Source organism: Fistularia commersonii, chromosome 6 (assembly GCF_037954325.1).
Source record: "Fistularia commersonii isolate RoL2024-O1a breed Wild chromosome 6, RoL_Fcom_v1.0, whole genome shotgun sequence".
In the NCBI taxonomy this organism is placed as follows: domain Eukaryota; kingdom Metazoa; phylum Chordata; class Actinopteri; order Syngnathiformes; family Fistulariidae; genus Fistularia; species Fistularia commersonii.
In genome coordinates, this window is record NC_141289.1 from 11,198,178 (window position 1) to 11,220,468 (window position 22,291).

The window sequence follows — 22,291 nt, forward strand, 5'->3', positions numbered from 1 at the left end:
GTTGTATTATCATTTTATAACTATATATTGGCATGCCATAAATTAATTCCTTCACATGCCATGTATTCCGCAATCAGGGCCATGACGGGTTTGGAGCTCACAGGGAAACATAGAAAGATACAACCAATCACTCTAATTCACCGGTCTGGGTAATTAATATGCAAAACTTACAGAAAGGCATCCTGTTGGAACAGAATCAGGGTACCTCTTGCTGTATGGCAGAAGTGTTAACCACTACACTGCCATTCCACCCTGTGTTGCATAATGTTAAACACTAAACCATATGAATGACAGAGAATGATACACCAGGGCTAATGATGAAGACTGCATTCTAGTTTCGGATATATATTGCAATATATATATCGGAATATTGCACCTTCTTATTCTATGTAATCTCAAGTTATTATTTATTATCACAGGAAAACTACATTATTACATCAGTCTATATGTGCCATGCACTTGTGACAAACTGATTAAATAACTATTATCATCAGTTTCATCATAGTGTTATGTCTGAAGCATTCATGCCAACAGCAGGTGTAAACTTGGTCATATTTAATTCCATTGTAGCATATTTACGACACACAGTACAAAAAGCAAATAACAAACATTCCATTACAGGTTGGACCCAGTAAACCCACCAAAACAAACAAACAAACAAACAAAAAAAACACCATAGCACAAAGTCTTATCTTTAGATTCATACTGACTTCAACAAGATAAACATGATCATGGTTTGGGGATACAAAGCTACAAAGTTAGTATAATGTTCCTTCTTTTTGAATAAAAAAACAAACAAAAAAACATATATTACACTGCTCAAAAAAGTGAAATAATTTCACAATATATGAAGTTTAAGCAATGCTGGAGAAATAACTAAGAGTGAGACCAGTGGCAAATTAATTTCCCCACACAGATTTACATGTTTTCACAAAAGGTGCTTTTAGTCACAAGCTTTTTTTTTTATGAACACAGATAGATTCCATTGAAACTTGCAATATGTGAAGCAGCAACATGCTAGTGCACATTGTCTGACAGTAGATGGTGCCAGAAGCTCACCACTATCCTTCCCTACTGTGAGGTTTTTTTCCATTGGCTTCACAATGACACTTTCTAAGTAACATTAAAATCCAATACAAGATGCATCTATCCCAAGATTTCTTGCAAAAGTTTTTTAGCTAAGCAAATGCAAGACTGACTCTTTTTAAACTGAAATTTGCCAGCAGACCTCTGTGTGACTGAGGCTTACAAGTGCGGTTGAGCAGGTGGAAGATGATCAAGTGCATTAAACTGAGAATGCAAACACACGACTTGCCATAATACACGAAGGTTTTGAAACAGTCAACTTGATATCAACAAGCCTTGGTCTCTTCCTTGGTTGGTGTCAAAATACATCTATGGGTGTTTTGTTAAGGGATAAAATAATAAAAAAAATATAGAATTTACAATATAAACTGGTCAAATCACTCCAGAATGAAAAAAAACCTAACCTTCCTGTCTTTCAAATGCAATTTAAAACCAGAATTATTTGAAAATATATGTGTGAATACTTTTTTAATGGACAGTCTAGTATAGATTTTCCCTTTGAGGATACTCCTGCAACCCGGTGCTTAAATTCTTGACGGACACTAAACAAATTTTGATTTTCTCTACAAGTGAACATCCTCATGAAATAAACAGAACTGCACAATAAATATCCTGAAGTTAAAAATAAAAAAGAGAGACTTTGGCACATTGTTCCTACAGTGCAGCAGGTGGCGAGGGCACATATAAGCACATATACAGCTTTTATATCCAGATCTTAGTAATTTGCCATTTACAAACATTGTATATTCAATCTTATAGACAAACCAGCAGTCTTACAATCACATACATTTAGACTGATGGTTCAAAGGTTAAAGGGCTTACTTACATTAAGGTGAAATGGTAAATTATATACTTGATAAATAGTCAAATGTAATTTCACTTAATAAGATAACTCAACTGATTGGTTGTGACTGAACTACGTGAGAAGTATGCACAAAACAATACCACTTTTAGCAGCGACTAATGTGAAATACCGTCATGTTTGACTCAACTTTGTTCTTATAAAATGTGAAAAAAAAAACTGAATAATTGCATTTCTCCAATTGGTAATCTTTATAATATGAAGACTAAATGTGATAAGTTTTGATCATATTTTCATAATGTATGGGCAGGCAGAATATATATATGAAATCTGGCCCTAATACTCTATAGTTTTGAGGTATTTTTGATGGGCGTGTTTTCTGCAATGTGAAGTGTCACTACAGACTGAAAACAACATTATATTATCATAGATAATAAAGAAGTAATAGTAGTGGCTCATGGATGTAAAAGTCTGCATAAGGCAGCAGCTAGACATGTAAACAACAACACTGTGGTGCTGACATGCAGGATAACAAGAGGACCATGGAAAGGAAAAGAATCCCTAGATGACTAGATGAAAAAAAAATTAAGATAAGGATGAGGTGATTGTCAAAGGGGGAGGTGGCTGATCATTTCAATCAATGGATCACAGGGAAAAGTCTGAGACAAAGCTTGTCTCAGCTCATACTAAAGTTTCAGGCAGTGTGTCAGCATTATCTGAGGAAAGGAGTTGCCAGATCTGCCACCGGTCTCTCTGCCAGTCCTGCCACTCCGGGCTGTGTGGCACCATGTGTGCTGCTGAGGTGGAATTACTCTGCTCTGGCCCTGGCTTTCCATGTTGCAAAAGAGTTTGTGGAGCTCCTGCGAGCTGTGGAGAACTTTGAGAGTGGGCCAGTCGGTGATTGGCATTATATGGGGGAGGAAAGCGGCTGTCTGTGAGTACAGATTGGCTGCTGTCAGCAGTGTTTCTCCCCGCAGGCCTCGGGGACTGGTTCACTCTTTGTCCACCTCCTTGCTGTGCACTGTTAAGTTGTGTCTGCGATGGGTTGATGTTAAGCTGCAGATGTGGCCATGTGGAGACTGCCTGAGGGCTAGTGCACACCCTGGTCACGAGTGGGTGGAGTCTGCTCTGGGTGGAACCAGGTACTTGATGTGTCTGTGTTACTGCAGACTGCTGTCTGTTGTCACCTTGGAGTCCATCAAGCCCCTCCTGTGAGCTGCGTGAGCTTCCTTCTGACATGTTGCCATGGGACCCTAAAAACAAAAATATCCCTACATGAGTATAAATACCTAATTTAATTCAATACTTTTGAATAAATCAAAATTTAATTGCAAAGCCTTCTCTTGTAATTAATTCATTATAGGGAATAGCTTCGCAGCGTGCACTTAGAGATCTACGGTCATTAAACTGATGCAGCTGTTTGTGCTGGTGCTCCAGAAATCCTTAAGTAGTTTAACATGTTCACCTGAGACTACATATGCACAATAGCAACAAATTAAAATCATTTGAATTAGGTTAAATCAACAGGACAGGCACTACAATGAACATCCCAGAGGTTTTAACTGAAGTGTTATTTATTTTTTTAAGCTATACTTATTTCTCTGATGTGTATCACTTGGATACACATCATGGTTGTGTAACCGTCTAAACCAAATCCTCTAATGAAACCAGAAAACACCTGAAATCCACAAAATATATGAATAAAAATTATCAAAAATTATGAATAAAAATGAGGATAGGATTTTATTATTATTATTATTATCATATTTCCAACACTATAAGGCGCACTTAACAGCCTTTAATTTTCTCAAAAACTGACAGTGCACATTATAATTCGATGCGCCTTATATATGGATCAATCTTGGATATTTATGGCTACTGTAGTCAGGGGGCGTCACTGAAAGAGCAACGGTAAAAAGGGTAAAGCGGAATTCCAGTCACACACCAATTGTGTGCGTATAAAGATCCCAAAGCTCAGCTACCGGTACGTACAGTATCGTATTGTGAATGCACTAACTTGTTTTGGGAGTGAACGGAGTCAGAACGTGGGTTTGTATTATAATAATGACGTCTGACTGACTGACGTATCTGTTTTATTGTCATTACCTTTAGCGCAGCTTCATCTAGCGATGACGCTACCCCAACCACTACAGTAGTTTCTATTCTATGCGGCTTATAATGCGGTGCGCCCTACTGAAGGTGTGCCTTATAATCTGATGCGCCTTATAGTGCGGAAAAGACGGTATATAAGAGGATTGAACATACACACCTGTCTACAGAGGAAGATATCAATGGACAGGAAATCAGTTGTATGTAAGTTTATGCATAAATAAGTAAGCTACATTTTAATAAAATCCAAATACTTCTCAAATTAAGCATGCATTGACCATGACGCTGATAATACTGATGAAACTTTTTCTGTACTGCAATGTTTTATGAATCAATAAATGTCAATAGTCAGCTGATCAGTTTGTGTTGTCAGTTTACCAGTATATGATTGGTCCTTAAGTGTTGGTTTCAGAGTTGCATGCCATGTCCCCCAAATGCTAGTATGCTCCTCTGTTACACTGTCTGAGGAAAGAGAACCAATGTAACTGCTTCGCATTATTTTGTTGTTTTTTTTTTTTTTTTCCAGCATAATGGTGTAACAACACCATTGCTGAAAATATATCGCTTAAATGAGATATTTTTCCAATTATGAATGCTAAAATTCAACTCACCCTTGACAGGCCAAGTCTCAGATGCAGGTTCCCTACCCCAGCCAGCCACCTGACCTCCTAGAGTGTATTGTTCTGGGACACGAAATAACTTTTCCCTCCCGGGGCTTCCGGGTTCTCCTCTACGTTCACTCAGTATGGGAGAGTTGTTGTCATATGGGGACACCTCTCCACTAGACACCTTGTTAGAGTCAGTGGAGGAGCGACGCTCACTGAGGGTGAAGGGCTCCTCTGATTGCAAGAGGTCAGGACTCCTGAGGGGGAAACACTGAAGCTAAAAGAGGGGATGATGGAAAGAATTTAACAGCCGACAGTTTGTGTGTGTGCATGTGTGACTCACTGTGAGGCTTTTCTCCTCAGGAGATAGTCCACCACATCAGGGTCAGTCTCCAGTAGACTCCTCAAAACTTCATTTTGCAAGTCAGGTGGGACCTGAAAAATATGAATTGAATATTATAAAATAAGATAGTTTTTCAGTTTTGAGTGTTTTGAGAACAATATATTCTGGCTCATCCAGGTTATGGACCAACTGATATTTATTAAACTTGAACTGTTTAACTCATCAGGACCAGGAAAGTAATTCCCGATTCACTCCTGACCAATGTGATTAATTGGTCTTCATTGGCTTACTCCAGGAATGTAATCCTTAGGGAATTACGGTGGCAGATTGTAAAACATCACGGTTGAATATTTCGGACCTGAGATGACCTGAAGCGCCTGTCTGCGCTTCTTGGGAATCCCAGAAAGAGTGCGGAACAAAGCTGCTCATGAAGCAATAATCTGTGCAAAATTGTGACCTGGTCTGACACCCCAAGAGGGATTTCATGCCTGAATTTCTTTTAGTTGGTGGGGATGATCTTTCTGTTAGCTCACAGAAAATATTTCTCTCTCAAACATTTGGTGACAAGGCATGTCAGTTAGATTCACAACAAAAACCGACAACAAGAATGTTACGCAGAGCATCTTACTGACAAAGAACACATCTTTAACTGTATTTTCCTTCTTTGTCTTTTGAGTGTGTTTCTATCTCTACAGCCACTAAACCAGGCTGAGCCCTGTTTTTCTAAGCTCACTGAAACACACCCATTGTCTGTTAAGCTAGGAGAGGATTGTCTTACTTAAAATCTACCCAGGAATGTTAAAGGGAACGATTGCATGTCCACCCAGTATGTTTATTTAGTAAAAAGAGGAAGTAAGAGTAAGAGAGAAGTGCACACACACACACACACACAAGTGACTGACCATAAAGAGGGATTGGTAGCTGGTGATCATCCTCTGCAGCACTGCGATGACGGCTGTGCTCTCCTCTGCCCTGGCAGAGCTCTGGACACTGAATTCCTTGTCTGATGACTTAAGCTTATGAAGCAGGTTGGGGCCAAAAATTGTGGCCAGGTTCAAAGAAGTCATCTTGTTTCCTGTGATCTGTGCGAGACAGAGAAATAAACAGCTTTAATGATGGAAAATATTGAGGCAAAAATGAAAATCCTTTTTTTTTTTTTCAAGAAACATCACTCCCTGAACAATTATAGATAGACTGCTCTAGGATGTCAGGAGCATTGACATTGTGGTGTCCACTCTGTCACAAAGGATGTTAATATGAAATTAAAAACCTTTGGAAAATAACGGTATCTCCCTACAGTCCAATTTATCTCTCTTTAATATATTAGATCTATTTTGCTGCCATAATTTTCAACTTTTATCGGTGGCAAGAACACAAGAACGTCCCTGGTTTGATTCCGACAAGGGGAAAGGTATGGAGTGAACAAGTTGCCCTTGTGTCTGTGTGGGTTTCCCTCAAGTTCCACAGTTTCCTCCCGCAGTTCAAAAAAACATGAATTAGCCTAACTGGAGACCATAAATTGCCATAAATTAAGTGTGAATGTCTCTATATACTGGTGAGAACAGTCCAGGGTGAACCCCGCCTCTTGCCCAATGACAGCTTGGATAGGCCCCAGCACCCCGTGACCTTGGGTGCATGATAAGCGGTACAGATATAGTAATACTGCAGTACTCAGGTGTAGTTTTAAGTGACATTTTCTCTTTTCCATATTTGATATTTCCTTCTGCTCTATATAACACCTCTATCTGTGTTTTTTTTTTTCTACTTCTCCCTTAGTTTCCTATTCGCATTTCCTTTCGTTCCAAAATGAAAATGTTTCCAATGAAGTGAAACGATGACCCCAAATCCCCCTGAATTGATGTCAAAAAATATTCAAAGTCAACTCTTACAGCTCCTCCCTTTACACTCTCAGTCTGGCAACAGAAGCGACAACAGCAAAAAAGTATTAATGCGCTGTTTGAAAGAAGTGTTAAACACTCTTCAGTCATAATCTGAGGTGCAGATCCTGGAACCAGATTCTTATGGAGAGATGGTATGGTGGAGACTTGGACACAAACGCACACACATACACAGTTGAGCCCATTCTCATAACAACAAAATAGACTTCCATCTGCATGCAACACACAAATAGAACACACTCTCCACCCGTTCACACCTAAATACTTGACATGTGCTAAGAAAGACCCCCTACCATATACACACAGATGCTTGAACTCATATTTTGTATTCCTATATAATAATGTCATTTTAGAATCAAGACAACTAATTGGAAAGGCTAATCAGCAGGCCAACACAATAACATGCCGTTTTTACGGCAGCTCTTGTAGAATTGTTTCTGATTTTTCTGATGCCTTACAGCTTTACCACCTGTTCTCTGGTATAATTCTTGGAGTGAGTTGAAAACTACTGACATTTGGCTTTAAATGTGTTCACCTCCTGTCCTTCCTTGTCCTGCTGGTCATGGGCGTGGTCAGCTACAGTAGATAGGAACTCCAACAGACGATGGAGAGTGTCACTGTTGCATGCTGGAAGCAGGTATATCAGGAGCTGGGTGACATTCTGCTGCTCATCTCGATCTAGCACTGCGGCAGGGATCCAGGTGAGAGTTGATGAAAATAGAAAAAGGGAGGAGCATGAAAAAAAGTTTTGTCTCAATCCTAATTCTGAATGAGTATTTAATGAGAAAACAAAGAGGAATCCATTTACATTCAGATGCATCATAAAACAGCTTACATGTTGTGTTTATGAAGGCAGTGTAAAGCTCCTTAGTGAGGAGTGGATCAGGCATGTCCCTGAGGAATTCCTTAAGCAGAGCAGCCACATCGTGAACACTGTGTTCCTCATCCAGCTGTACATCGATGCCACGATCAAATTCCTCCCGGAGCTGAAAGAGGGATGAAAAGAAAGAGACGGAAATAGAGAAGGGGGTACATGAGATACATTATCCATTAAGGAGTGATGGATATTTCACTTGAAAATAGCACAATTCCTCACACACACACATGGGGGTTTCCAAAGTGTTTTCATACTCTGTTCATTTAGGTCAGACTAACTTATAAAATAAAAAAAAAGTATACTTTATTTGTTATCACACATTTTCTAACTAAAGAGGAAGTATCGTTTGTTTGCCATTCCAATTTGTGACAAGAGAAAGTCTAAAGTTATTTTTGAAAAACAACCGAATTTTATTTCCTGGTGATTGATTTGCTGTCCCAAATGTTTCCTTGATGGGGTGGTAGAGGAAGGGTAGGAACTGAAGTGTGATAGTAACGCTGCGCCTTTCTCTGTCACTATTTTGAAAGACAGAGGAGAAATTTCAAGAGCACCAACCTGACGAACTCTCTTCTTGGAGCTTCCAACCCTAAAAATCCCCACTGTCTGCAAACCTTTGAATAATGGAAACAAGAATCTTATTAAAGAGGCTGTGTTTGTCTCCAGCATCAGTTACTGCCGTCATGTTGTAATAGCATAGTGAACATAAGTAGCTACACACCATATTTCTCAATATGCTGACAACAGCTGTCGACCACCCGAGGTACCTGACGATAAATGGGATTGAGACTTAGGCGCTTGTCCCGATGCTTCTCCTTTTTACTTGGCGTTTCAGTGGGCAGAGAGAGCTGCAGTGCCTCTAAAAGGCGGGACTGATTGTCATCCAGGTCTGTGATAGAGTCCACTGACATCCCTCCCTGAAGGATCAGTTATATATTTCTTTACACCACATTTAACTAAATTCAAAAAATGGAAATCTAATAGAGCCAATTCCTGTCTTACTCGTCTGCGAGCTCGTGGTGCTGCCTCGGGTGTGTTGGGTGACGTTGACTCATTGGCTGTCTCCGAAGTTGAGCTTAGTGAGGAGTTGCTACTGGAAAGCTCTTTGTTGGACGGCCTCTTAGTGGCAAACTGTAGAAAAAAGGTCAGACAAGAGTGGATTTTGGCACAATCAAATCTTTTGAGTGGGTTATTAGTTTATTCATTTTCTGCTATTCATTTTCTTACTATCAAGTAAGATAGTGGTGCAAGTATTTCTCAAGTTAACTTGATGTTCGTAAACCTCACCTTGCCTATTGCTATAATCTGTTACTATGATACAGTGTCACCACAATGCATACTGAACCCGTTAGTCTACAAATGAAGTGACAAACCTGTAAAATTGACGACACGAGATCAGAGGAGTCCTTGTGTTCTTCACGTTGTGGGGGATCCTGTCGATAGCCGTCCTGACGCTGCCGATGTGTTCTGTCATTAGCAATGACCTGAGAGAGGGGTATGCTGAATGCCTGGGGAATGCATTCTAGGAGCAAATGAGAAAGCTGTTTTAATAAATGTTGTAATCCACTAATATTGTGATACAAAAGTGATGTGAAAAGTAAGAATGTCCTTTTGGCAGTGTTTAGATGTGGACTTAAGTTAAAAGGTGATTGAATCATTGTATAGTAAATATGTGCCATTTTCAGAGCTGGTTTTGTAAAAAAAAAAAAAAAAAAGCATACTATAAATGCATACCCTAGTAAAGTGTAAAACACTTGCAGTACGGAGGATTTCCAGATAAAACATCAAAGCATGTATCCCAGGGAAGTGGTATGCAGATATTCAATTCTAGTGCGCCTGACTAAAACAGTGCTTTTAATCTTGCAAATAAGCAGTGGCATGATCTCCATGGAGGACGTATTAAGGAGCCGTTAAAGACTGACACAATGAAATTTAGCACATGACCTGATAAGTCTTGCTTTTCGGTTTATTTACTTATTTGAACTGTCTTCAATTTACAACATAACATTAAACAAGACAGTTGTACATTTCAATATTTATTTTTATTTTTTCCTTTTTTAAGCAATACAATATATGAGAGACTTTCCACTTGAGGAAGTACGCACAAAATAAGGGGATGCAGTCAGAGAAAAGTAATGTAGTACAAAGTTCTGATTTGGGTGTTGCCCAACTAGCAGAAGTGGACCTAATATGAGAGACAGACACACACGCACCCATAAACATATATACAATTAAACATTGACGATATGGGCCAGCACACTTCAAAGAGACATGATGTCACACTGGATGATCATAGACCATATATTTTATGAAACAGAATCCCAGCCAATTGATGGAAAAAGAAAATCCATCTGTTCTCGCTCCCTGTGTGTGTGTGTGTGTGCGTGTGTGTGTGTGTGTGTGTGTGTGTGTGTGTGTGTGTGTGTGTGTGTGTGTGTTTATGAGACGAGGAAAAAACAACAGAGCACATGCATTCCACTACCACAAGTGGAGGGCTGTGGTTCATGAATAACATGACCACTAACTTTGTGACACAACATATTTACTCTAGTGCAGCCAGTGCTGCTTATGTAACAGCTCTTTCTCTCGTCCTCTCACACACACACACACATAGACAGGAACACTCGAGCCTACAAATTAATATATTCACAATCAGAACCGCAACATGTGAAATGCTTTGCCAACACAATGCACCACCGTGGACAGTGGATCATAACCATATCCATCAAGCAATGTCAGATGTTCATTAAATTTACTTTTAACAAAATTGCACTGTCAAAGGAAGAGCAAGTTTTGGTTCTCAGCAGCATCGTAGACATTTTAACCATGTCATAATGTTCTTGTTGGATTGTTGTATTTTCTCTGGCAGCCACATAACACATGAAATAACAGTCCACAAACTTTCAAAATGGTGGCTTGGACCACACAGATCCCAACAGTGATTGCCAAATACATTTCATGAGACCAGTGGGTTTGCATTCACTTTCACTTTACAAGATACTTCCTGAGGTTTATATGTATATGCATATGTAAATAGAATCATATACACAGTATATTTATGAGGTGGTGGGGCTCAGGTAATAGAGCTCTCTTCTTGGAACTGAAATGTTAGTGATTCAGCTCCTCCTATTCGATCTAAGAGTTGATGAACAAGATAGTGAACCCCATATATGTATTTATTTATATGCACCTGATGTCAAAACATATGATAAACATTGCTAAAAAGAGGTCTTGTCATAACATCATAAATGCAATCATGCAGTTGCATTTTTTAATATATATTCATTGATTTATTTTGGTCTCAATCCATTCGAAGGGAAAGCAGTTTAAACGAGAAAAGCAATGACATGTTTTTTTTTTTTTTACTTTTTCATTGGTTCTAGGGAAGAGAGTTTAGTCTACAGGTGCATGTGAACTATCTTGAGTTTCAGAACTTGCAAGCCAAAAATGTGGTGGTGGAAATACCCAGATAGATTTTCTTCCCAAACCCAAAGTTAGATGGAAAAAAAGATTCAGAGTATGTGCCCCTAAATGAATGTTCTTACTGACAGCTGTGATATTCTACCATCAAACCTGGAGTTTGGTCAAGCCTGTAGCCTTCATAACAATGCCTATTAAGCGTAATTTCTCCCAAATTGTCCTGAATGTTTTTTTTTTTGATAATACCGATATTTTCCATCCCTCCATCTATGGGTAGCAACTCCATTGATGTGCTATTGTAGGCATTGGACAACTATCTTGTTTCTGAAAAAGGTTTGAAATACCCAGCTGCTATCAAACCTCAAAAAACTGATATAATGCAGGTCTCTAAATGATAAATAAAAGCTGGTTTTAGAAAGGCATGGTATTTATTCCTAACAGATCGGAAGATGAACATTCGGGGTAAGCTGGACAATTTTGAAGGATAGTCAGTTTGCAATGTAGAGATTTTGCAAACACATTGACTGATAATGATTAGTCTCTAAAGGCTGACTCCAATACTGTTGTTTGGCTTTTAAAAAAAAGCTGAGCTTTAACTGCTCGTCGGAACATCACAGATCCTTGTAAAAAAAAACAAAAAAAAAACGAATAAATAAATAAATCCTTCAATCAGCAGCAGGCATACAAGACTGATAAGACAATACTGTTTAATGTCAACCTGTCCTATCTGGACTCTTTGATGATCTATTTTGCTTTTTCTGCCAAATACATTGCCTTGCTCTGTACAACATAGTGGTGGCATCTCAGAACCGGTCCTCTTATAAGGAGTCCCTCTAGGTAATCTAAATATAAACTGCAGAAGCAGAGAAAACATAAAACGTACTATTATAACCTCTGTGTTCACCTGCCTAGGGGTGGAGCCTCTTTGGCCCCCACTTCTCTGGCAGGAGAGACAAAGGGGGTGACTCATGATGAGAGGCGGGATCGAGGGCAGTCAAAAAAACTGGAAGCAAAATATGTACCCATTGAAAGAACTCGCCGTACCTTTGTCTTTACTCTTTTCTTTTGCCAAAGAGTCCAACTTCCTCCTCAGTGACTTCTTCCTCTTCTGTCCATCTAAGAAGGAACCGAAATTGGAAAAAAAAAATCATAATCGGAAACAAATTATTTCTTCATCGGCTTTATCATAATCTGGCTCACTTTATTCCAACAGAGTGTCGTCAAGAATGCAGAAATAAATCGGCCATTGTTGGAAAATCCGTTTAGCTGTAAAGTCTGTAAGAGTTGGCTCCAGTGTTAGTGGGGATTGAAATGCATCAGCTAAAGTCTATTAAAAATCTATACTGTTTTACACTCATTAAAGTATCTTAAGACCGTAATTCTGCTCACTGAACAGTGTTTTTTCTTTGCCACTTTGTCACATTACTGAGCTTTGTTCAGGAAACTGTCACTCCTTACACCTTGTTTTGTAAAACTATTTTTAACCCTTGTATTAGAGTTAGACATGCACAAATCTGATTAATATGGAATAGATGCTACCTTGATTACAACGTTGTTTCAAAGAGTCATGTGTTTCACATTTCACAAGACTAAAAACACTCAGTATTCTGAGATAAAAGTATTTTATAATAAGTATAAAAGTTTCTACAGATAGCCTTTTGTCATTGAGGTTCAAGAAAAGTTGTGGAAGGTCCAGGAATGTGTAAAAAAACACTGGCAACTGTCATTTTAAACTCAAATACCAATGAACTACAAAAAGTAGTTACTTCAGTCAAGACTTAAGTGAAGAATGACCTGTAAAATAGAAATAATAATAATTTATCCTTTATTAACCCCCCCCCCCGCCGTGCCTGTATGGGTTTCCTCCGGTTTCTCAAGGTCCCAAAACATGCAGTAGGTTTATTGGAGACCCTAATTTGCCCAAATGATTGAATGAGAGACTGAATCTCAATATATTCCCATATTTGGCCTTGTGATCAACTTTCTACTGGTCGAGGGTGAACTCCTTCTTTCACCCAGTGACATCTGGATTACTCTCCAGCACCCCCACAACCCTGAGTTTAGGATACGCAGGATAATATTTCAAGTTATATCTGCCTTAATTAAATCAATACCATATTATAGTAAATGCTTTTGAAATGTTATCAGAGGCAGAGTACACCCACCACCAGTCCATCACAGGGCCATAAATAAACAACCAACCATTCAGTCCGTCATTCAAATAAACAAAAAATCAATCAAATTCCTCTTTTAAGCCAAGTGTATGTTTTGGGACAGTCCACACATTCAAACACTATTTGAATGTGAACTTGCTATTTCGAGAGAGTGCAAATGATAAAAACTTCCACTGTCCAAATTTGAAAATGACAGGAAATGCATTGTTTCCCCAGGGACTGTTTTTAGATGCAGGTTGCAATATAAATATAATATTTCTTTAAACTGTGATAAAATCTGAAAGTATCATTGGTCATTGTTAAAAAAGAAAGTGTTTTATTGACCCATCCATTCACCCTGACCTTCTTACAAAGAGAAAGTTCTGCAACATTCACATCATCTGGTTTCATTCTTTCATCTGTTTCCCACTAAACTGAGAATTCTTTGCAAGGCTTGTAAGTCAGCCATTTTGAGTGATTGTTCACAAAAAAGGTTTAAATGTGACCAATTGTGTCCAGGTTTGGACTGGAATGCTAAGAGAAAGAAAGTCTCTACATCAGATGTCAAACATGATGTATGTGCTTTGTGTTTGCTGATTAATGATCAGGAAACTCTGGATATTATGGCACAGGAAACTTGAAAGTCTCGCAATCCTTCTCAGTATTGACACTCCTCTGTCACCGGGGTCGTGGGTCTCAGTGGGAAAAACCTCCAGGAACTTTTAAGGGCTGTTATCTAGTCACTCTTCTGTCTGGTTCTGGTGGACTTGATTTCCTGATTTCTGAACCTCAGTTTGGACCCCTGATGATCCCCTCAGCTGTACCAAATGAGAAGCTCTCACAGCATGAGCCGCTCACGTCAGAGGGCAGTATCCTCTGGGGTCCAATCATCCGGGTAAATGTGAATTACTTGCACTTAAACTTTCCTTTCAAAATTATATTTCTCCTTATTCATGATAAAAGTAAATAAAAATTAGAGCCTTAGATGAAAAGAAAAGATCGTCTTTGCTCGAGATGAAGGAAGGGACAACAGAATGCAATAATGGGGTTTGTGGGAGAAAACTAGGTGGGAAACCAAGGGGTTAGGGTGTGTAACTGGAGGAGAAAGAAAGCAGATGTTTTGATGGCAAGGGGGATCTGGGAGAGAATGAGGAGGGAGAAGCAGAAATAGGAAATGGTTTGGATATTTGACAGATGGCTCGCAAAGCCATACGGAAATCCCCCAAACCTCTGAGCCGGCCCAGTTCAACTAGAACCAGTTCTGAGGATGTCTGATGAACTTCTGCTGCTTCTCTTCAGCTTATCAAGCCTTCACGCCCTCTAACCTTTCTGTGTCTCTCACTTCAGCTGTTGTTCAATTTTCTTTCCACACCAGAGGAAAAGCCAATAATACGATCCCTTCTGTAAACAAAACTGGAAAAAAAAGCCTAAATTTTGTAGTTCTGAAACAACATACACACTTATAGTCTTACACACAAGTTGAACTATTTCCCTTACTTGCACATGGCGGCCGTGAGGGGTTCTGGAATTCATAAGCAGCACAGACAAGTATGTATTAAATCATGGTAGGGAGAAGTTTAAACTTCAGTTGGAATGGAAGGCCCTGGATTATCAAGCAACTGTATTGTGCTGGCAGCCATTTTACCAATACACTGAAATCCCTGTGACCAATAACTGGGCTGCATCTCAAAATAGTCCTCCGGTGTGTCATGTCAAATTCTTTCATCATTTGTGTGACCTTTTTATGGCCCCGTGACATCATCACAAGATATGAGACCAGGCAGAAAGCTCTCAGACAACACAATGGCATTTTAAGAACAAATATAAAGAACAAGTTAGCCACACCATCTAAACCAGGTGTTGTCAAAATGAGGAGTATGGGTATGAGTTTCTTCAAAGCTGATGAGGGTTGCAAAGAAACTTCAGAGAAGAAAAACAAATTAGAAACATATAGTAAACACTGCATTCAAGCAATGAATGGTACAAAATACACAAATTACATCAAACAACAAAGCACTGCCTTGAGAGTTGACATTTACTTTAGAATCATAAGCTGCTAATAACAAACTGGATAGACAGTATTGTCCTATTCAGATTGATTTGAGTCATTGCAGATAATGAATGATTCAGACAATTTCCATGACGGCAATTTATAACTTTACAGCTGAATTTCAGTGGCTTAACTGAAAATTTGGATGTGTGAGGTGGCGTTACTGCATCAGTCACACTCTGTAAACACCATCTGATGCATCATGTATCTTAAAGACTGACAGCTGACTGTTTGACAGTTAACGCTGAACAATTTACTGCATGACTGGAAATTAAAGAGAGGAGATTTTAGTATGAATGAGGATTTATTTGCTCTTTGCATGTCTGCATTGGGTTTGTGTTGCCATAACAGTTTCACACCTGGGAAGGTGAACTTAAAGCTATGCAATAGCTGACTAGGCAGGAACAAAAAGCAAAATAACATAGACTCCAAATAGAAGGACTGTAATGTGCTCTTTAATCTATTCACATAACTTAATCAAGGTTTTAAATGGTCATACTGGTATTAGAAGGTACAGGATCAGTAAAATAGACCTAGATATCTGAAAAAGTTTTTTTTTTAAATTTTGTTATGCGAACAAATAATATTGAGTAATACAGCCAACCTTGTGTATTTTTTTCATGCCACTTCATGAAATGCCTGATACGAATGAATTTGCAGAGCTTTGTTTGATTAACATTTATCTATATATAATATATATCTATATTCATTTCAATTGCATAATGGTTTATGTTAATGCTAAACATGGAAGGATTTAGTTGGAAGTGATATGTCATTTGCAGCCTTTTTTAGGCGTTATCTTGACTAATTTGTCAACTTGAAACAGTTTGTTTTGGAAGAGCTAACTCTGTTCAGCTTCAACACAAATGAAAAAATAAATAAAGGCTATTTTGAAACATTTTGAACTCTACATTATCGAAAGGGAGGGCACAGTGGTTTGTGAGTTAACATCAGCCAACTGCAGCTGAAGAAGAGCCGCATGTGATTTGGTTAAGGGGGACCAACAGTTAGTGTTAAACAGGAAGTGCCTGATCCCTGTCTTAAATATAGTTTACATCTAAATTCGCATGTTGTCACAACTTCCCCAAACATCGTCTCTGCATGATTTCCTTTCAATGGACTTGAAGAATTACAAGAGGATGTGGTGAGAGGGTGGAGCTTCATTTTATGAGACACTTGAAAGTAGATGCACAAGCTGAAAACAACACAAGCGTGCATGTAGAGACAGTGGACCGGAGGCGTTCCTAACATTGAACAGTCCTGAGGTCAAACGCAGATGTGTTTTGTCACGGTTAACACTTACATAAATGTCAAAAAGCCGATGCTATCTGGTGTACAGTATGTTGAACCAGTAAATCTCACACTCACAATCGTAAAAAAAAATATGTAACAGTTTAAAAGGTATTTTCACCTACCTTTTGGCAAAGTTATTTGACAACCTAAATCATAGTTCTGGTGTAAACGGGTGCAGGCCACCTCCTGCAACCTTGTCCTCTCCAATTCTGACAGACTCTGGATGGGAACCGGCGTCAGACGCACGCTCCGGCCTGACAGGCTGCTCCAGGTGAAATCACCCTGGAAACGATAAGAGTGACAAAACAGAATGGGAGGCTGTATTTAATAGTCAGAAGTGTAGATGTCTTTCCTTTTGTGCAAGTCCACTGATTTTTGTCTGAAAGAAGCAACGGAACAAAATGTAAACAACATATAAATACATATACGATAGCTACTCCTGAAGGAAACATTTGTATGGTTAATGGTGTTCCCCGTTTTGTTACAGACTTGCATCGCAAAGCAACACAAATGACACCAGTCATCTCAGCCGTAGCCAGTTGACTCAAGCATAACAAGGCAGTTTCCAGTTGGCAAACTCAAACAAAGTCGTGCAAAGAGAATAAAATCTTGCCTCTCATAAGTCTTCAAACAACTTTCACATACTCCATTTCTTAAGCTCACTGACAATCATTTTGACATTTTTGAGTAAGAGACTGTGAAAGTTACTGAATGGTATGTTCAATGGTGTTCATTCTCCCATTGTTGGGTAGGAAAGCACAATCAAAACTGAACATCTTAAACAGCAGTGGTGTCTCGAAATCCTTTATTTGGCCAATTTTAACTGTGGCTTTTCTAAGCAAGATCGTCACCACATTGAGTAAGAAAACAAAATTGAAATAATTGAATACAGAAAAGAAATAAGCAATTAAATATGGTCAATTGTGCATACATTTACAGCAAGTTTCTCAGCTGTCTTAAAAATTGGGGTCAACATGGTAAGCAGAAATACATGGTAAAAGAATAACCAAATTTATGAATTATGACAAATTCCATGCGGTCCAGAATTGATATGAGAAACAAAGTACCTTTTTAAACATATTGCAGTTTAAGTCTGCTTTTAATCATAGTCTAAAAATTCAGTAGATGAATATCAGAAGACTGGAACATAAAAAACGTGGGTAGACAGATAGTTAAACAGAGAGGTGGCCTGTACCTAAGATAAAGTTTTTTCTCCAAGGAGCAAGTGAGGACATCCTTCAACACTGATAGATTTGCTCTCTCCAAACATAAATTAGTTTTATGCACACATAGCACATGTTGATGGGGAGATTGAGTAAAAGGTAGAGTGTAAAAAATGTGTTGTCACACACCTTTCCTTCAGTGTTTAAAATTAAAGACAACCGTAATGAACTTTTAGAAATTTCAGAAAAAGACATGATGAACCATACAAGTAAACAGATCATATGCATGTCTGGTCATACATTTTTGTGTGTCTTCTGAGGTATGGGGTCATAGAGGGGGAGATGTGAAGACAGGAAAAAGCAAGAAAAAGGCACAGCTTCAATTCATTTAATGTCTTATCCAGACGAAGGGCTCAAAATGTACTACACAACGCAAGGGGTCCTAAAAGTGGAGGCCGAGACCCTGCTGCTAGACACATTGCCCAAAAAGGACCTATAATGAAAAATATCTAGCAATTTAGAAGAAATGTATTTGAAAAACAGACATCATCCGAAATGTGAGAAAGAAATTGCCTACAAATTAAATGTCATATCTTGAGGAAATGGTCAATGTTTCACATTTATACTACGAAAAAAAAGGTAAACGATATATAATCAAAACACTCTTTGAAAGTCACATTATAGATGTACATGGACAGAGAGCGACTATTCTATTACAATTTTTTTTTTTTTGTTTGTTTGTTTCAGAAAGGCCCCCCTTGGTAATGACTGTTGCCTTGAGTCACACTGACAGTCATTGTCAAAAACTCCCTTGTTTTTCCATACTAGGCATTAATGACAGTATTTTTCTTGAAATTATGACGCTTCAGCTGTCTGTTAAGCCTCTGGGGGAAAGTGCCAGTGCATGTGTGGGGGGAGCGAACAAATCTAGTTACTGCCCCCTTTTAAATGCACATTTCAGCAAGGACATCATTGCCACCTTCCTGGGTGTTTGTGCCTGTGTTTTCTGTTCATTATTGCTGGAGGAGAAAACCCTTGTCTCCTGCTTGATCTCACACACAGCTTGAGGGTTGCACACACTGCACACATCATGCACGTGCGTGCACACACACACACACACACTCTCTCTCTCTCTTTCTCTCTCTCTCTCTCTCTCACACACACATACACTAAAAGAAAGACAAACAGTTGGAAAAGTTAAATAATAGGCCTCTCCTCGGTCTAGCTGGTTCTGCCCAGCAGGAATTCTGAAGGGGATGGATGAGCTTTACTTCTTGTGTGTCAACCTATGAAACCTGAGGAATGCTGACAGAAAAGTAAAAGGGGGGTTGGGTGCTGGGTACAGACTAAATCCTGGTATCACAGCTGGAATGGTGCAACAGTGACCTAAAAGCCTGTTCGATAAGTAAAAGACCATTTAGATTTATGAACCACGACATTCCCAGTTCTATCTTAAACTTTTAGAAACTGATATTCTTGGGAATTATCGTGTATAATTCCTTGTCTATATGCGTTGAAAGACATTGACAGACAGTTATTTCATCTCTTTTAAGCTGCACAAATTCCTGCTGGTGTAATTTGTGCGGAAAATTGGCAGAATTACATTTTCCTGATTTTGTAATCAGTGCAATCACTTTTTGTTGTTTCAAATTTAAATTTTTCTTTTAAGTTGTTTAGTCTTGACATATTGGCACTGTGGTTAGAAGTCCTGCTTGAAACTAGTTTTCTGGTTCGATTATGTCTGGGGCCTCTGTGTGGAGTTTGCATGTCCTTATAGTGGTGGTTTTTCTCTGGGTTCTCCAGTTTCCCCCCTGTATCCAGTAACACCCAGTCAATTTATTTAAGACTTCAAATAGCCCATAAGTATCAATGAGACAGTGCAACATTGTATTTCACTTTAATTGAATAATGACTGGACCAGGGTGTGTATGTAAATCACTTGCCAGTTCTCTATAGTGCAGATCTGAATGTATAGATGGATCTCCTCCAAATTGAAGGTGCCGCATCTCATGCAAATGCATGTTATGTCTTATTCTGAATCCATTTACTGGTGGCCCAACACATCATGTCAAGCCTTAACAGTTTTATGTTTATCTCCAAAATAGTTGGTTGCTAAGTGTTTGTAAAGCTGCCATCATCTGTATTCTTATATGTATTACAAATATGGAATGATGAAGTTTACTCATATTAATGAACAGTTAATCAAATAAACAATGTCCAACTAATGCTTTGCTGCTCTTGATCACATTTTTTTCGAAGCAGAAATAAATCAAATGAAACAAGGATTGTGCTTTAAAAATGGAGGCAAAAAGTAAAGGCTGATTTGAATGTCAAAGTTTATAAAAGCCAAGCTTATGGGATGTAAGCATATGATGGAAAATGCAATGTATAACCTGAGGGTCCACTCAACATGTGCTGGGACATGAAAGCTCTTCACATCCGATAGGGGTTCGACTAAAAAGATGAAGAACTGCTGACTGAACTGGCACCATATAGCATGATGACTCATGCTATTTGGTCATACAAAGGCACCGCAGCATGTCATTTCAGTTCTATTTCAAACAAAGGACAAATGGTGCAAGAATATGCCTGTTTCCCTGGCAACATATACACATACAATCGGGGGACCGGGAAGTGCGAGAAAAATTACTATGGTAACACACCTGGAACAAACATGGCAGGACACTTGTTGCTATGATGCACAGCATAAATATTCCTGGTTTAAGCCAAATTTCATTGCTGTGACGACTGAAAGTCTCTTTCACACAAAAACTATGAGTGACACTCAACTAAAATGTTGTAACTATGTATTACCCCTTTGCGGTCTTTATTTCGGCACGTATCGGCAAAATGGGATTTACATTTTCATTTTCCATGATGATATATCGACAGCTCTTCTCTGCACACATCGGCTCCTTTTAAAGCCATTGTTCAATACATAACAGAGACATCAGGGTGACTATAAAAGTGACTACTAATGTTGGCAGTTGTTGCATAATGGTTACAAAACGGTGTGACTTACTCTCTTTAACTTATCCCTCTAGCTCTTCTTAATAAAAATTAAAATAACAATAAATCTATACTATTTACACTGTGTGTTTGAGTATGTGTGTGTGTATGTGTGTGTGAGTGTGTAAGTGTGTGTCTTTGGGTCTGTGTGCAAGCGGGCGCGTGCGTGAATATATATTTTGCAGTTTTTAGTCCAAGTTTTGAGCAATAAAAACATTGCAATTTGAGCACCTCCATTGCATTTTGGCCTTGTAGAGAGTTAACTGCTTTTAACTGCTTTGCCATCCCCCCCGGACAAATGCTGAAGTTTATAGACACGTAACTAAATTATAGGTTTCCAATGGCAAAGTTTGTTTTGCTTTCCAATTCCATTATCATTGTGCAGTAAAAGTGGAGTGATCTCACAGAAAATATGTAAAGCGGCTTGTGAACAAAGAATTACATGGCTGTGGAATATAATGATTTAAAATTACATGGCAGCTCCCCTGAAATAATGCCAGTGTAAATAAATTAGGATCCTTTTTTCATGCTGGCCATTAAATCTACCCAGTTTAGCAATGTTGGGTTGTGGTTACTGTTGTTAAGACAAAAGGGGTAGGGTTCCAATAAACACTTGTTTTTTTGGCGAGAACAGGTGTTCAAGTCTCATTTAAAGGACTGTTTCTATCAACCTTAGGGGAGACTAAAAAGTTCTTCTTACTTTAACCAAGGGCTTATATGCCTGAACATAAATAGACCTATAATTATCAAAGAAAAATAGACAAGTCAGTGACTGCAAATAGTCCAGAGTCAGACCAAATCAACAGAGGAAGTTGATCATGTCTCCCTCACTTCATTTTAGGTGTCAACTGCCTCTGTCTGAGACAACTGGTAGTAAATGACCTGATATTTCTGAAAGGAGAAATTTGACAGAGCAGAATGAATGTGTTTTTGCATTTTTTTTTCCAATTGGATGCTATGCAAGATTCATGTTTAAGGCATTGTTTTCCTGTACATTTCCCTGCAATACAGAACATAGTCGTCTCTTAATAAAGTCTATTGGCCATTTTATTTCTAGAAAAACTGATCTTTAACAAAACTGGCATTTGAGATATTATCTGTCCAACAGAGGTGTGTGAGCGTAAGTGAAGAATAAGGTGCTGCTTAACATTTGCATCATTTGGAACATTGCAATGTGTTTTCCTTGACTGGACAAAATTTTTCATCTATTGACAAGGTAAAGGTTTTCCAGGAAAAAGAAGAGGATTTTTAATTATGCAAATGTTTGCATTATATATTTAATTGAGATTCATGTTCTCCATGAATCTGGTAATATTGCACTGGAACATACAAATGTATCTAAATGAATGTGCCAATGGCAAATACACTTTCTTATAAACATCTTGTGTAAAAATACAAGCACACATATCTGGTAACGACAAAAACCTTGCCAATCAGTGTAATGCAAAAAAAAACAATCGAGGGTGATATGTTTCTGTGCTATTGC

General features: G+C 38.6%; 1 protein-coding gene across 3 annotated transcripts in view; it reads right to left on the reverse strand.

Annotated features, from left to right (window-relative positions):
• Positions 1–543: 543 nt before the first annotated feature.
• The window catches only part of LOC147233356 (rho GTPase-activating protein 6-like), a 68,128-nt gene continuing 46,380 nt past the window's right edge, over positions 544–22,291 (reverse strand). For all 3 annotated transcript variants that reach the window (XM_086148067.1, XM_086148068.1, XM_086148069.1), the window contains 13 exons: positions 16,756–16,915; positions 12,182–12,253; positions 9,091–9,239; positions 8,720–8,848; positions 8,439–8,634; positions 8,276–8,331; positions 7,679–7,829; positions 7,379–7,527; positions 5,848–6,027; positions 4,946–5,037; positions 4,609–4,859; positions 4,376–4,459; positions 544–3,141 (listed from right to left, as the gene is read on the reverse strand). In XM_086148067.1, coding sequence (XP_086004193.1) covers positions 2,570–3,141; positions 4,376–4,459; positions 4,609–4,859; positions 4,946–5,037; positions 5,848–6,027; positions 7,379–7,527; positions 7,679–7,829; positions 8,276–8,331; positions 8,439–8,634; positions 8,720–8,848; positions 9,091–9,239; positions 12,182–12,253; positions 16,756–16,915 — 2,241 coding nt within the window. In that variant the 3' untranslated portion in view covers positions 544–2,569. The remainder of the gene's footprint in view (positions 3,142–4,375; positions 4,460–4,608; positions 4,860–4,945; positions 5,038–5,847; positions 6,028–7,378; positions 7,528–7,678; positions 7,830–8,275; positions 8,332–8,438; positions 8,635–8,719; positions 8,849–9,090; positions 9,240–12,181; positions 12,254–16,755; positions 16,916–22,291) is intronic.